The sequence below is a fragment of the Rhea pennata genome, chromosome 2 (genome assembly GCF_028389875.1).
Source record: "Rhea pennata isolate bPtePen1 chromosome 2, bPtePen1.pri, whole genome shotgun sequence".
NCBI lineage: Eukaryota > Metazoa > Chordata > Aves > Rheiformes > Rheidae > Rhea > Rhea pennata.
This window is the reverse complement of record NC_084664.1, coordinates 30,355,765-30,369,717: the sequence shown is the minus strand read 5'-3', so window position 1 is coordinate 30,369,717 and position 13,953 is coordinate 30,355,765. Positions and strand designations below refer to the sequence as shown.

The 13,953-nt window shown below is 36.7% G+C and overlaps 1 protein-coding gene across 4 annotated transcripts in view; it reads left to right on the top strand.

The window, feature by feature from the left end:
* THSD7A (thrombospondin type 1 domain containing 7A) overlaps positions 1–13,953 on the top strand; it is a 201,835-nt gene that overhangs the window by 177,080 nt on the left and 10,802 nt on the right. For all 4 annotated transcript variants that reach the window (XM_062567769.1, XM_062567772.1, XM_062567771.1 and 1 more), the window contains 6 exons: positions 406–547; positions 1,261–1,376; positions 6,670–6,787; positions 10,303–10,448; positions 11,090–11,264; positions 13,422–13,595. In XM_062567769.1, coding sequence (XP_062423753.1) covers positions 406–547; positions 1,261–1,376; positions 6,670–6,787; positions 10,303–10,448; positions 11,090–11,264; positions 13,422–13,595 — 871 coding nt within the window. The remainder of the gene's footprint in view (positions 1–405; positions 548–1,260; positions 1,377–6,669; positions 6,788–10,302; positions 10,449–11,089; positions 11,265–13,421; positions 13,596–13,953) is intronic.

Below are 13,953 nucleotides of genomic sequence, written 5' to 3'. Positions count from 1 at the left end.
CAAAACTTTTTTCAAGTCCAAACATGAAAAAGTTTTGCAAGACCTCTAAGTACTCCGACTCTGGTGCACTATGGTACACCATTTGCAGAGTCAGCATCTGAATATCCAGTTTATAAGTGCAATAATTTCAAAGCACTGTTACTGAAATATGAATTAGTTAGGAAAATATCCATGTATTTTTCAAGTAATCAGAGGATATTTCATCTTTGGTGTTACGAAGGAGAAACAACAGACTAATTTTTTTCTGAATAAACAAGAAATAGTTTCTCTTAAGCAACAACATGGAGCCATTATTTTACACTTGCATTCTGTGAAGAGGTTACTTAAAGACTGTTATAGTACTGTGTGAAAAAGTATCAGGGTACCAAAGTATCAAAGCTAGCTATTTCTGATTTCCATTTCAAGCCATGCAATGGAAGTAATGTCCGTGAAAGGTCAGCAGAGTCTTTGAGACAGCCAGATGATGGAAAGTCTTGTCCTGCTGCCACTGAGACAGAGCCCTGCACCTTGAACAAAAATTGCTACCACTATGATTACAACGTGACAGGTATTTTGTAATGTTATAATGCACTTACAAGAACACTACTTCTTTTGACATTTAGTAGATGCATAAAAGAATGCATTTCAGATAGTTGGATAGATTTCACCTAGTTAGAAGTTGTCTTGGTCTAGAGATCATTGCTGATTCAGTAGAAGTGCCATACAGCCATACCTTATTCTTGCCTAGCATAGTTGGCAAAAAAACTCTTATTTTGCTGTTGTTTCCCAGGTGAGGGGTTTGTGTGTGTATATATAGTGGGTAGGAGAGAGGGAAGGACTGTAACTCTTCCATTCACTTTAAAGAACAGATTTTTTTGCTTTCTGTTCTTATGCAGTGAGCTGTGCGGTTTGTAATGAAGACTGATTCAAGCTATTTGATTCAGATAAAATATTGTTGGAAATTTTGCAACCTGGATTTATTTTGCCTTCTGTAACTCCAGGAAATTTATTTCTATGATCTTTTTGTGATTTACTCAAAATCCATGCAGGTAAAACCAAATATGGACTTTTCAGGAAGTCATCAAGTCACTGACACTAACATTGCACTATCTGTAGCTATTTCCAAAAACGTATAGCAGATGGACTCCATGAACCTTTGCATGCATTAAAGTTGCTTGTGAGGATTATTTTAGGCTATCAGAATTAGAATTAATGTGAGATTGGATCATTAAGATTGTTATCTAAAGTGCTTGCCATTCCTAATGATTTTCTTGTTTCCAGACTGGAGCACATGTCAGCTCAGCGAGAAGGCTGTCTGTGGTAATGGTATCAAAACACGAATGCTAGATTGTGTTCGCAGTGATGGCAAATCAGTTGACCTGAAGTACTGTGAAGAGGTGAGTGGGTACCTATGAGTAAGCTCCTTTCTAAAGGTGCTTATTACTCCTGAGCCAACTAATCTATCCTGTGTGTAGCCCACCTTCACCAGATGTTTCTCAGCCTTATTCATGGATTGTTAAGTACCTCTGAAATGAGCTGTGTCATCATCAGAGATTTTTTTTAAATAAAATTTCTTTTGGTTACTGTTAAATGCTTCCATGAAGGAATGCTAATTATTACGTCCTGAAGGAAATGATTTAGAAACAATAATTAATAAGGTAGAATAAAGGTAATAAATTTTAATCAATCAGAATACTAATCATAATTCTAATTTGGTACCACTTCTGTGTAGAGCCTTGGACAGCTGCCAGTATCAATCATTTGCTCAATGTGTTGGAAAATATTTGTCACATGCTATTCTGCAGCTGGGCTGAATGCAAACTTCGTGTCTCCAGCTGTGCTACACAGAAGATACCAAAGCTAGTGTGAGGAAATGTGCAGTAAGAATGATATATTAATGAAACAGAAATATATATGGAGAAGTAATCTTCAACAGATGGGACACCTTAAATTTTAAGAGCTATTTTGTAAATCTTCAAATTAACTATTCAAACATGACAGCACTATTTTTCTGGCACTTTGTGGGTCTGTTTCAGTGTTTTCATGCAGATAGTAATATGAAGAAAAATGGGGGAAAAAAATGAGTATTGCATTAAGAGTGATGCTATACCCATTTCTGACAGAAAGTAACTGAATTTATTTTGTCTACCGTTCGACCACTGCTGGGTCCCTCAACATCAAAAACAGAGTCACCAATGGAGGACTAAGGTGGAGTGCCCTCCATAGCGGCTTTGTCACCAGTAGGTTTTCTAAGGGACCTTGCTGGCTAGTAGCTGCTCTTCAGAATGTGCCTATAGAGAAAAGAGACTTGTCAGAAGTGGAGGGAGTCAGGAAACCATCACTTGCCTTGGACAGTGTTTTTTTTAGTGTGTGTCCAAGCTACTTATGCCTCTCCAACTCCCTCCAACATCCTAGATTTCTGAATCCATAGATTCTTAGCAAAAGCATGAGGTTTCAGCTGAGGCTGACTTTTGTGTCAAGTTCCTCCACACACCTCTTGAGATTATAATCAAATCTGATAATTTGACAATTTATGGCTCAGGGAAGAACTCAAGATCCGTCCACTTGCCAACAAGCTTCTCTGAAGTTAACGGTTTAGTGCATTAAAAGGAAAAAAAAGGCTCTTAGGTTATTTGTGAGAGACTGCAGTATTGATTAATTCATACTAAGACATACTATAAAATATATATCCGTTCAAATAAATATTTCAACAGAAAGAATTGACTTTATGAGATTATAAGGGGGAATATATTTCTTCTACCATAAAGCCCTGAAAATATTCCTATTATTGACCAATGAATTTGTGCAACATTTAGGACAAACGAAATCTCACTGCAGAAAACCTCTTGAACTTTCTTGTATTTAAGAAATGAAAGTTCATTCACCAGAGAGCTAATTAGGGAAACAGAGATGAGAAACAAGAATTTCAGAAATTACTTGCAATAAACTCCCAGTCAACAGACATCACTATAGTTGGATCCTAGCTTTATCAGCAACTCCTGAGTCAGTCTTATTTACCCTTCTGATTTGGTAGGCTGTATAGAGATGCATCTTCCTGGAGAAAGCTCTAATCTGATCTGCTCCCCAGCCTTTCTGTTCAAGACTACTTGATGAATTATGGATGTGTAAGCAGTGGTACAGCAAGGTCAAAGGCTGATCCAATAACTGTGAGGAGTCAAATCTGTTAACCTGATTAACAAGAAAGCCAAGCTGTTCAGAGCTTCCCAGTCCCTTCATTCTAAAGATGTGAAAGTGAACTCTGACTCCCCAGGTCATGAGAGGACAGTACGCAAGAAATTATCAAAACGTGTCTATGTGCTGTGCACTTCTCACTAATCTAATCAGCGGTGGTCTCTCAGGTGCTTTGTTGTGTTTTTGTGTTGTGAGGGCAGTGTTTCTCCACTGTAAAGGAATTAAATAAAGTTCAGAGTAAGGTATGCATGGTTAGAATGGTTGATGATAAGAGAAAGATGAATTAATTTTGTAATTACAGAGCTAATGAAATTCCTAGTATCTGATATCACAGAAGTTGATAGTAGATGTATCAGTCTGTCACAAGTGTTGTTCAGTTAGATGTGGATACATTTACAGGATTATGATTGTTGTTGTTACATGCAAAGAGGAGAGATCAGGATAGCTAAACCTGCTCTGGTTTCTTTAAAAAATGAAGGTCTCCAATTGCAATTTTTTGATTTCTATATAATATGCTGTTTAAGAAACAAAAATAAAACTTAGTAAAAAAAACTCTTCATACTGTCTCCTGACGATCACTGTCTCTAGGTATGAGTATCAGCATAGTTCAATACTAAAAATACTACAAAATTTCCTCCAAGTCCCTGTGTTATAGTGGTTGCTTTGCTAATTCCTTGCATATGATCTCCTGTTCACTTCACTCAATCAGCTGAAGGAGCTAGCCATCATCCTGATTACTGCCAGGATAAATCAATTGCTAGAGCTTACTTCCAAGTCCTAGTTATATTAACATAGTTCCCCTCAAACTCTCAAGGCACAGTAATACTGGATTACTTGGTCTCTACTTCTATGAAATTAGCACATCACAAGAACTCTGCTTGTCTTTTCCTTAACTATTTGAAAAACAAATCACCTAAAGCAAGCTGGTCCTAGTCATATTTGTATTTTTGAGCTTATTTTATTCATTTACCTGCAATTACAGATCAGAAGAGCATAGAAACCAGCAGCTTTGTGTGTATTAGATCAGATGACATGATTAACCTCCAGCAGAGGTTAATCTTTAGTGCCTAACATCCGTATAAACATGTTTAGATGCTTTTTGTGGGTACCACATCACAGAGTTTACAGAGAATGCTGATCTGGCATCCTGCTGCCCTGCCACGTACAACCAGGAGTACAGGACACAACGTTAGCGTTTGCTGTAATTTTAGTACATGACTTTTACTAATCAGAACCCACTACTCACCCAAAGCAGAGGCTCTTTCAGATAAGGGAGCTGCTGAAATGAGAAAATTTGCAAAATTGCAAAATGTTTGCCCAGTCCACTTCAGAAGTACTTCATCGTCTAAGGCTTGCAAAAGGCAGATCAGTGTGGGTAATCTGACCTCCACCTTTCTTCTCTTCACCTTTAGTATTTCTCCTGGACTTTTCCTTCTCTAGCTGCCAAAGTCCAGCCAAGAAGCCACCCTTGGGAAAAAAACCAAAAACAACAACAAAAAAACCCCAAAGTCATGTTTATGTAATTACAGGGGATCAGTTCAGCAGCCTGTCAAGCCTGTGCTCATAAAACTTGACCTAAATGCGACTTCGAAGCTTGTTGTTTAGCTTCCCAATTATCCAAATTCCAGATTATCTAAAGGTGTCAAGTGTCCCCTGCATGAAAGAGCATGGTTGTGTATGCAGCAGAGAAAAGCCCAGAACTTATTCTTGGATGTATGAAACAGAACAGAGGTCTAAAACCCCATTTATCTCAATAAGTGGTACTGCAAATGCAAATTTAAGACTTGGTGAGTCTTCCAGGGTGAGTCATTTCCAGCACTTCTGGTAGTTTATTTATAGAGTACATGTTAATGTTGTTTCTAATTATTGTTCCATGCTTGTATTTAGTAGGGAAGGGAAATAAATAAATAAAAGGGAAGTAGTAGTTTTATTTCCCTTTTAAAGTCTTAACTGCTGGTTTTATACCATTAACCTTTGCAGTCATTACAATTAATAGATTGGAAATGTCTAGTTTGCTTTTGAATTAGAGTTCAGCAAATACCCTTAGGTAGATAAATCCCCCAATGGTTTAAAAAAAATGCTAAAGATATTTGTGGCCTCCAGGAATTCTGAAACAGCTAGATGGGATCTAGGTCTGCTGTAGAGGGCCAGTGAAGAGGACAATCTTTGGAAGCTGAAGATCTGTTCATATTGCCAGAATTGATTTTCTTTCATATCTGATATCATATACTCTATAAGGCATCTATGCCTTTAATTCATTTTTAAACTGTACAGGCTGCAGGGATAAATACTGTCATGCAGGTATTTATGCCATCACTTTTGATCATCACTTACAATCATTTGTAATGGGCAGAATATCTCTTGTCTTCTATAGCTGGATGGGGAAAATCTGGAGCAGGTTGGCTAATGAGACCAGAGAAGAGGCTGCACGGGGTCAGAGCCAAGGGCTGTGAGCACAGCCGCTGCCTCGAAGTGGGGCCGCAAAACTCTCCCTTCCCTGCGAGGGTTCCCTAACCTTTTTAGGCTGACTCCCACCCCGAGAAGAGCTCTGTACACAGAGTGGCATAGGAGAAGCTATTCTTGGGAGAAGATGCGAGTTTGGCTGTTTTCAAGTCCATGATCCATTCCCTCGTACTCCACAGCTGTTATAGGAGGGATATTAGAGGATTCTGTTTCTTGCAGAGTTTTTTAAGAAAACACTCACTGTATTTTTTAAAACAAATAATTGTCAATGTTTCTGCATACAGTATGGCAGATAGAATTAACATATGCAATAAAGTTAAAGATCACATTGGAAAAAATGGAGATATAAGCAAGTGCCTGGGAAAAATAAGAGACCAAACATACACAATTCTTCTATGTACTCTTTTCCTAGCCTCAACTGTTTGCAGCTCTTGCTGCTCTAACCGTGTTAGCCACACATGGTTTCTATATGTTTACTAACCTTCAAATTTCTCTTCCATTCCCTTGTCCAGTCTTTCTGGAACTCATGTAAGCTCTTATCATCTAGAGCATCAGACTAACTAACTGACTACCCATTGCATGTTCAGCCCCCTCCTTTTGTTAGGAAGTAGTACTAGTTTTGGAACAACATGGGTTAGCCCAAGGAACATCCTTGAACTAAAGTTCAGCTGTTACAATAGTTCAGTATTTATGTATTGCTATTTTCAAAATACTGCACTGAACCTTTTAAATTGTTTTGTCCTTTACCCACTGTATAAAATAAGATTATAGAGTGGAAAGCCTCAATTTTTAGTCTCTGATTTAGAAAACAATTGACAAAAATGAGATATAAATATGTACTTAAAAATCGACATGTGCATTAAGGCAGCCCTGAAATGAGATTTTAAATGTCCTGATTTTATTTAAATTTCCCCTTTTATTTAGTCATGACTTCATGTTTGTTTAAATCTTTAGTTCTCTCGGATTCCAAATGCATAGGCTGCGCTGGTGACACGACTGGATGTTACATGCTGACCACTGCATATTTTCTTTCAGCTCGGTTTGGAGAAGACGTGGCAGATGAATACATCATGTGTAGTGGAATGCCCTGTAAACTGTCAGCTCTCTGACTGGTCCCCTTGGTCTCAGTGCTCACAGACATGTGGCCTTACAGGTCAGTATATATTTCTGGCATAATTCGAAGACTGAGCTTTTTTTTATGTAAAAACAATACTATATGTTTTGCAGAACTAGAAAATATGTTTGATTAGCGAGAATGATGGGAATCCAAATCAGCCTTCCTCATGAAAATAATATACCTCAGATTACACTCACCTAAGATCAAGAGAACTTGGCCCAAAATTGTCCCTGACTCTGGCAACAAAGTGAGATACGATTAATGATATATGGAGATCACAGTAGACACAGTTTTATTTCTCAGCAAGAGGTGAGCAATTTCCTCCTAAGTTTAATTAACGGTGAGATTAGAACAACTAAGCTTTTAGAGCTTAGGGTTTTTTAAAGCATAGTTAAACCCACTGACAACTGTAGTCCTCAAACATGGAAGAAGATGCAGAGGAGGAGGTTGCTTTCCCTGCAATCACATTAATTTGATTTTTCCAAAATTTATTTTTAGTCAGTGTCTAAATTTTTAAAATTAAATCTGTATCAGAGCATGTGTATCAGAGGCACACTCTATGGAGCAACTCCTGCTATTTGTTTGTACTGAAATAGCACATTGATTTCTCAGAATAAGGACTTGCAGTGACGATTATACCAAGCAATTAAGATGTAGACTTCTGACAGATAAAGGTAGAAGCCCTTGTATGAACCCTATTTGTTCTACGGTTATATCTGGGATATGTCAGTGTAGATATTTGATGGTTAGCAGTGTATGGAATTGCCAGTCAGCTATTAGGCTTAGAATAAAATGATGTACCCTTCATGGAAGTGCTTGAAACATAAATATAAATAAAGTAAAAATATCTGCTATATTATGTTCTCTGATTATACTTTATAATTTTTAAAGGGAGTGATGCTACTGGGTGAGATTGTGTTGTAGGGAGAATTGTTCCTTCTCTGGGAAACAACTTTTCTCCCTGGTGAGAAAAGCATCTAGGCTACAGAGTGAGCTAAGAGAAGAAATGAAGGAGACAGAGGCCTTGGCAAAAAATTCCACCAGCAACGGGGAGACTGCTTCCAGGGGAAGGCAGGCAGGAAGAAAAACTTCTTTGTGGTGGTAGGAGACAGAGTTTACTGTAACCCTGCTGGCGTACTCTGAAACCACGTGTGGAATCACAAGCTAGCCCTGCACAGAAACAGTGGGCACAGAGGGACAGGTTTATAACTCAATTTTATAAGATTTTGTAAATTTTATAAAACTTAATATTTCTAATCTGCTTTATTTCATTTCTTTAAATTTTCTCTACTTAGTACATTAATTGCATTAGTCTTTATTCTGATGAAACCTAGATTTTTGCTTTTATAAGCATCTCTTGGTGTTCCTTGGGCAGTGCATAGATGGAAAGGTCTAGCCCAAAATGCCTGAAAACTCTGTCCATCTCTAGGACTCATCAAAAAGAGATATGTTTTTTTTAATGATAACAGTTAATAATTTGGTACTGCAGGGTCTAACAACCTAATCATAGAATCGGTAAGGTTGGAAGGGACCTCTGGAGATCATCTAGTCCAACCTCCCTGCGCAGCAGGGTCATCTACAGCATGTTAGACAGGGTTGCCTCCAGGCGGGCCTTGAATATCTCCAGCGAAGGAGACTCCACAACCTCTCTGGGCAACCTGTTCCAGGGCTCCATCACTCTCACAGGGAAGAAGTTCCCCCTCACATTCAGTGCTTGACATTGCCTCTCAAAAACTGACTTCTACTTTCAGCACATTCATAATAGTCTATATAGAGTTCCTTCTTACTAAGGGAAATAATGGATGAGACTGGAGCTAATAGCTCCACTGAAGACTTTTAATATGTTGCCAGATTCTCATTTTACCAACTTTTGTTCATGTATGTGGCCAGAACTGTTGACCAGATATTTTTCTGAATAAGAAGTATTGTTCCTGTGCTTTTTTCAAAATTTGAAGATGGGTTATGAGAAATGACAGTGCTTTCAAAGTATTTACTTGTAAAAGTGGGAGAAAAAAAACTTTAATAATTTGAAATAGCTTTCAAACTTTCAGTGCTTTTAATGAATTCTAGTAAGTTCACATGCAAGTCTTGAAGTTGCCCTTTTCCTAATAAATAGGCAATTGGGATAACTGATTAATAGGTTTAATTGTTATTTTATGAGAAATAATAACAACCTAATAAACTTAGAGACCTCAAAGCTACACTGCTGTCTTGCACCCATGCAAATGACAAATGAAGTTTAAGAAAAATTTTGTATATAAGAATTTTGCTCCATGTAGCTCTTTGCTGGGTTCTGTTTCCAGTACTTTTCAAGAAAATCTTCTTTTCTCCTGTGACATCTCAACTGAAGCAGCTCTGAAGCCAAGACTGATGAGGCTATGCTTGTTTCCAACTAACTGCAATGGATATGGATGTCTAGGAGGTTGATATAGTTCTTACACTGCATTGTAGCTTATGCAGCTTGCTCTCAGCAAAAGATTTGTGTTTATGATCATTAAAGTATTCAGTTCCAAATGCATCACATTGAAATGTGCAATTAGACATGAATTTGTTTGGCCAGCTATCACCAGGTGTTCAGTAGGTAAGTCTGTGTAATGCTTTACAGTTTGTTGTAAGTCTCAATTTACAAATTTTAATATATAAATTTTGTTTCAGACTTCATGCGTGTACTTATTCATCTATAGATTAAAATATCACAGCTATTTTTTTTTTTTACAGAAACCCTTCCAAGGTGCCAAGTCTAGAGCAGCTGTTTAACTGCTACGTCTGTCACACAAAAAAATTTCTTTTGGTTATCGTATGGCTTCTCTTCTTAATGAAGCACAATGGTCTAATGTCTAGTTTAAGATGAAAGAGAGAGGAGACATCAAAAGGCTAAAAACATTTTCCTCTTTCAGTTTATAGAAGTATTAGAGTCTGTATCTCAGTGATGCTGGATAGTGTGCTACTTTTGGTTGAACAGAATCGATGTTGGATAAACCTATTGTATTTTAATTTTATTTGGGTCTGAATACAGTATCCTCCATCTCCTGCCTTTAACGTTATCTGGACAGAGAGGGAAAGTTGCAAGCTGCTCCTGTTGTTGCTGCTGGAATCAGAGAAATCTGGAATCAGATATTAACTCAGGGAAAACCAAAACATGTTGTGCTCTTCTAGCATCAAACTCCAGATGAACCAAGAGTCAAAATCTCCATATGAGGTCACAAATATATCAGCTCAGCATGACTGTCTCATTCAGGAGTATTTTGTTCCATGCTTCTGAACTAGGAAATTACTGTTTATGTTTTTTGTTACAGGAGCAATCTGAAATCCTAATTAGACATCCTCCTGCACTTCTTGCAGTACAAACAAATGATAGATTGTGAAGTTTCTGACTCAGAAAATGTAGAATCCATGTAACAGATGAGCCAGCAGATCTGCTTTATCATCCAGTTTGTCAATGTGAAATTATATTATTCAAACACAAAGCTTTTCACCAAAATAGAACCATCTTGAGGAACAAATCAGTCTCTCTGCTTTGTTTTTACTTATACTGCTATCTCTCGTTACAGGAAAAATGATCAGAAGAAGAACCATAAATCAGCCATTTCAGGGGGATGGGAGGCCTTGTCCTTCTCAGATGGAGCAGTTCAAACCCTGTCCAGTAAAACCTTGCTATCGATGGCAGTATGGCCAGTGGTCTGAATGCAAAGTAGAGGTAAAAGCCTTAGAGGACTTTGAAGTTACTATGTTTGCGTATCTAGGCATATCTGTGATATACTTGGATACCTGCTGCACACAGTGTAGCTAATTTGCTTCCATATCTCTCATGCAAAAGCTGAATAAATATTTGTTCTTAGAGTTCATACTTGTCAGTATGATGTGACAGTGTCCTAGAGATAGGAAAGAATAAAGGTATGCCTTGGTATCTGCACATTATCTGTGCTAATAAATTGAAATCCCACAGTGAAAGAGTCTCTGTGGAATAGGTCCTTCTGCTGAAAAAAGACAGCCTCATCCTAGAAGAGGTCTTCACTTCAGATACTGCCATGGTTGCAATTTAAAGGCATAAGTCTAACTCCATACTTTAAGAAACAGCAGTAGCAGCAAGCAGAATGTATTTTGATCTCAGAAGTAGGGTGTAATGCCATTTTTTCCTTTCTGCTGCAATGAATAAGTAGATAACGTTGTTGTGTCTCCTATTAATTTTTGCCTAAATCAGATTTAGTTTTTCAAGCCACTAACACACACTGCATAAGTCCATTTCATTATTCAATGCCTAAGAAAGCACTGAAGATGTAGTCAAAAAAGCCTGACATTTTCTTCTGTCCAGCATTCATGCATCTCTTCCTTCCCCAGGATGCTCAGTGTGGAGAGGGGACACGAGTGAGGAACATTTCCTGCGTGGTTTTTGATGGATCCATTGAAAATGTTGGCAAAGTAGTAGATGAAGAATTCTGTGGTGAAGTAGAGCCAGTTATAGACGGTAATAAGAAGATGGTACTTGAGGAAACATGCACTGTCCCTTGTCCAGGTAAAAAAGCTATTCAAATAAATATTGTTGCATTTCAACATTGTGTGGGTATCGTTACCATTATCAGTGCCTAAGATAAGCAACACTCACCGAACATGCATTATTGGGCTAGTCTGTCAAATGACCAACAGAGTTGCTTTCCAGTAGCAGCTTCATAACAGTAAATCAATTTGAAAAAAATACATGTTTTGAAATTATACAGATTATACCTAATAAGAATGTATTTTTTCCTCAAAATATTTCAAAATAAAACTTGTATTCTGCTTGCTAAATATTTGTTTTAAGCTTAGACCACATAGCAGCTTTATTGCTAATGTTAACAAGGCCTAAGCGCTTGATGCCTTCTACAGGGAGCTAAGGAAACCAAGCTAAGGAGCCTTATTGTTTGGTGAAAAGGGCTATTATAAATGAAACTCAGACCTTGATTTCTGAGAAAATTTGTGTGTTTCTAGCTCCTTAACTCTCTAGATATGACATGCACTTATCATTGCCCTTGTAGACCAAATCCAAAGGAGCTGTTGTAGATGATCAGTTCCGTGATCCCAATACTAAGAAGGATTACAAGCACTAACAGCTGCTTAATTTTCAGTAAATCCCCTCTAGTTCATTTTAAACACTTACTTGTAGAATTCCATGTCTATTGCTGCTGTTCAGTAGAGTCATTACTGATATATTTTCAGAGGTAGTGATTAACTCCTTCAGTTCTTAATGCCACTATCATTCCATATCAACACTGTGTTTTATTCTTTTGGGACTGTCTTCCTTCTCAGAAATATTTTTTCAATTCATTTCAGATTGAACTGAAGGTAAAGGTGCCTCAGCAAATAAAAAATAATAGAAAACAGAGAGGCTTTCATTACTGCTTTTTGTTTAGAAGTGTCATAGGAACTTTAGTTTAGATTACACACAGCTGTGGCATTTCAGTATTTCCATTGCACGTTCTTCACGTATTTCTTCTTATTAAATGAAAATTAGAAGAATAACATAGCTAATAATTATGTTCTCTTGTTAGTCAAATATTAAATATATAGCTTCTTATTGCTTGATTTTACCATTTTGCTGAACAGCAACCTGTGCTTGAACAATCTCACATTTAGCCAGCAAGGATAACTACCCTGTGGGGATGTGCTAATGATACACTCCAGCTAATGTTTCCAAAAATCACTACTTGCTTTCCCATTAGATATACATCAATTCTTCAATTATTCATTTCTTCACATGCTTTCCTAATGTTGGCAAATAGAATTCCTTCATTAATCAGGCATCTGGTCAACACAGTACTGATTATATCTGTCATTAGTATAATGCAAGGTAACATGAATTTTTAATAGTTCTTTCACTGAAATAATGAGAACTAAGAGGTTTATTTATGAGTCTGTACGCGGTCTAGTCCCATTTTATACAGCAGTTTTAACAAAACGGTATCTTTGTGTTGTGCCTCAGATCTTTAAATGTTCTTTAGCCAATCATACCAATTAATGTCATTAGTATAATTTTTATTTTTTTGTTTAACACTTCAGAGTCTACAGATTCCTATTATCCTAATACACAGTACCCAGAGTAGACATTTTAATCATCTTTCCATTTCCCTTTCTTGCAAAGAATGTTACAACAGTAGCTTCTTTTAAATATACTCTTCTAGTAGATTTAAAAAAAAATACTCTCTATTTAAAGAACTTCTTCATGAGGATAAGCAACAATTAATCTTCTGTTTAAAGAGAGGTATTTTTTTTATCTTCCTAAGATCAAAGAATCATCATCAAGATCATAAGTAAAATTAAACTAAGGCATATAAACCCCTACTATTTACAAAAAACCAAATGTAAAGTGTAGTGTTGCTCAGAAATTCAAAATGAGAGTAATCACATGGGAATGCTACAGGATGCTACACAGCTTTAGAACAAACAGGCTTCTGGATCATCCTTTCTTAAATATTTTATGCTCGACATATGTATATATTGCATATGTAATATGCATATATTCAGATAGGTTTCAAGATATTATCTTCTGTTAAAAGTAAATCAAGTTTAAAATGAGAAATGAAAGGAACTAAAGAATGAAAATTAAGAGGATTTGGACATTTTTTTCCAGGACACTGTCATGCAGAAAGTACTTCATATATGGTGATCTGTCTACTATAAAATTATTACTTGACAGGGGACTGTTACTTGAAAGAGTGGTCAGAATGGAGCCTTTGCCAGTTAACCTGTGTTAATGGTGAGGACCTCGGCTTTGGAGGGATACAAGTCCGATCTCGGGCAGTGATCATTCAAGAATTAGAGAATCAGCACCTCTGTCCGGAACAGGCTTTGGAAACACGACCGTGCAATGGTAAGCACCAAAATACAAAATTCTTGTTAAGAGTGATTAAAAAAAAAAAAAAAAAAAAAAAAGAAAAGAAAAAAAAAAACAGAACAAAATTAGTATTGTTTTCTTCCTGCTCAGAATATTGAAATTGGAGAGAAAAAGGTTTCATAGGCATACAAATGCTTTTAATTTTTTTTTTTTTTGAAACAGAATTATGAAACAGAAAAACTTTGAAAATGTTACAGAATGTTAACCATTGTATTTTTTGGCTTTAGTTGAAATTATTTGAGAATTGCTGATCTTTTTTTAATAATGAAATTCCATTTTATGATTTGGGAAAAAATAGTTGTCTTATCTCCATATAACTTCTTAATTAAAAAAA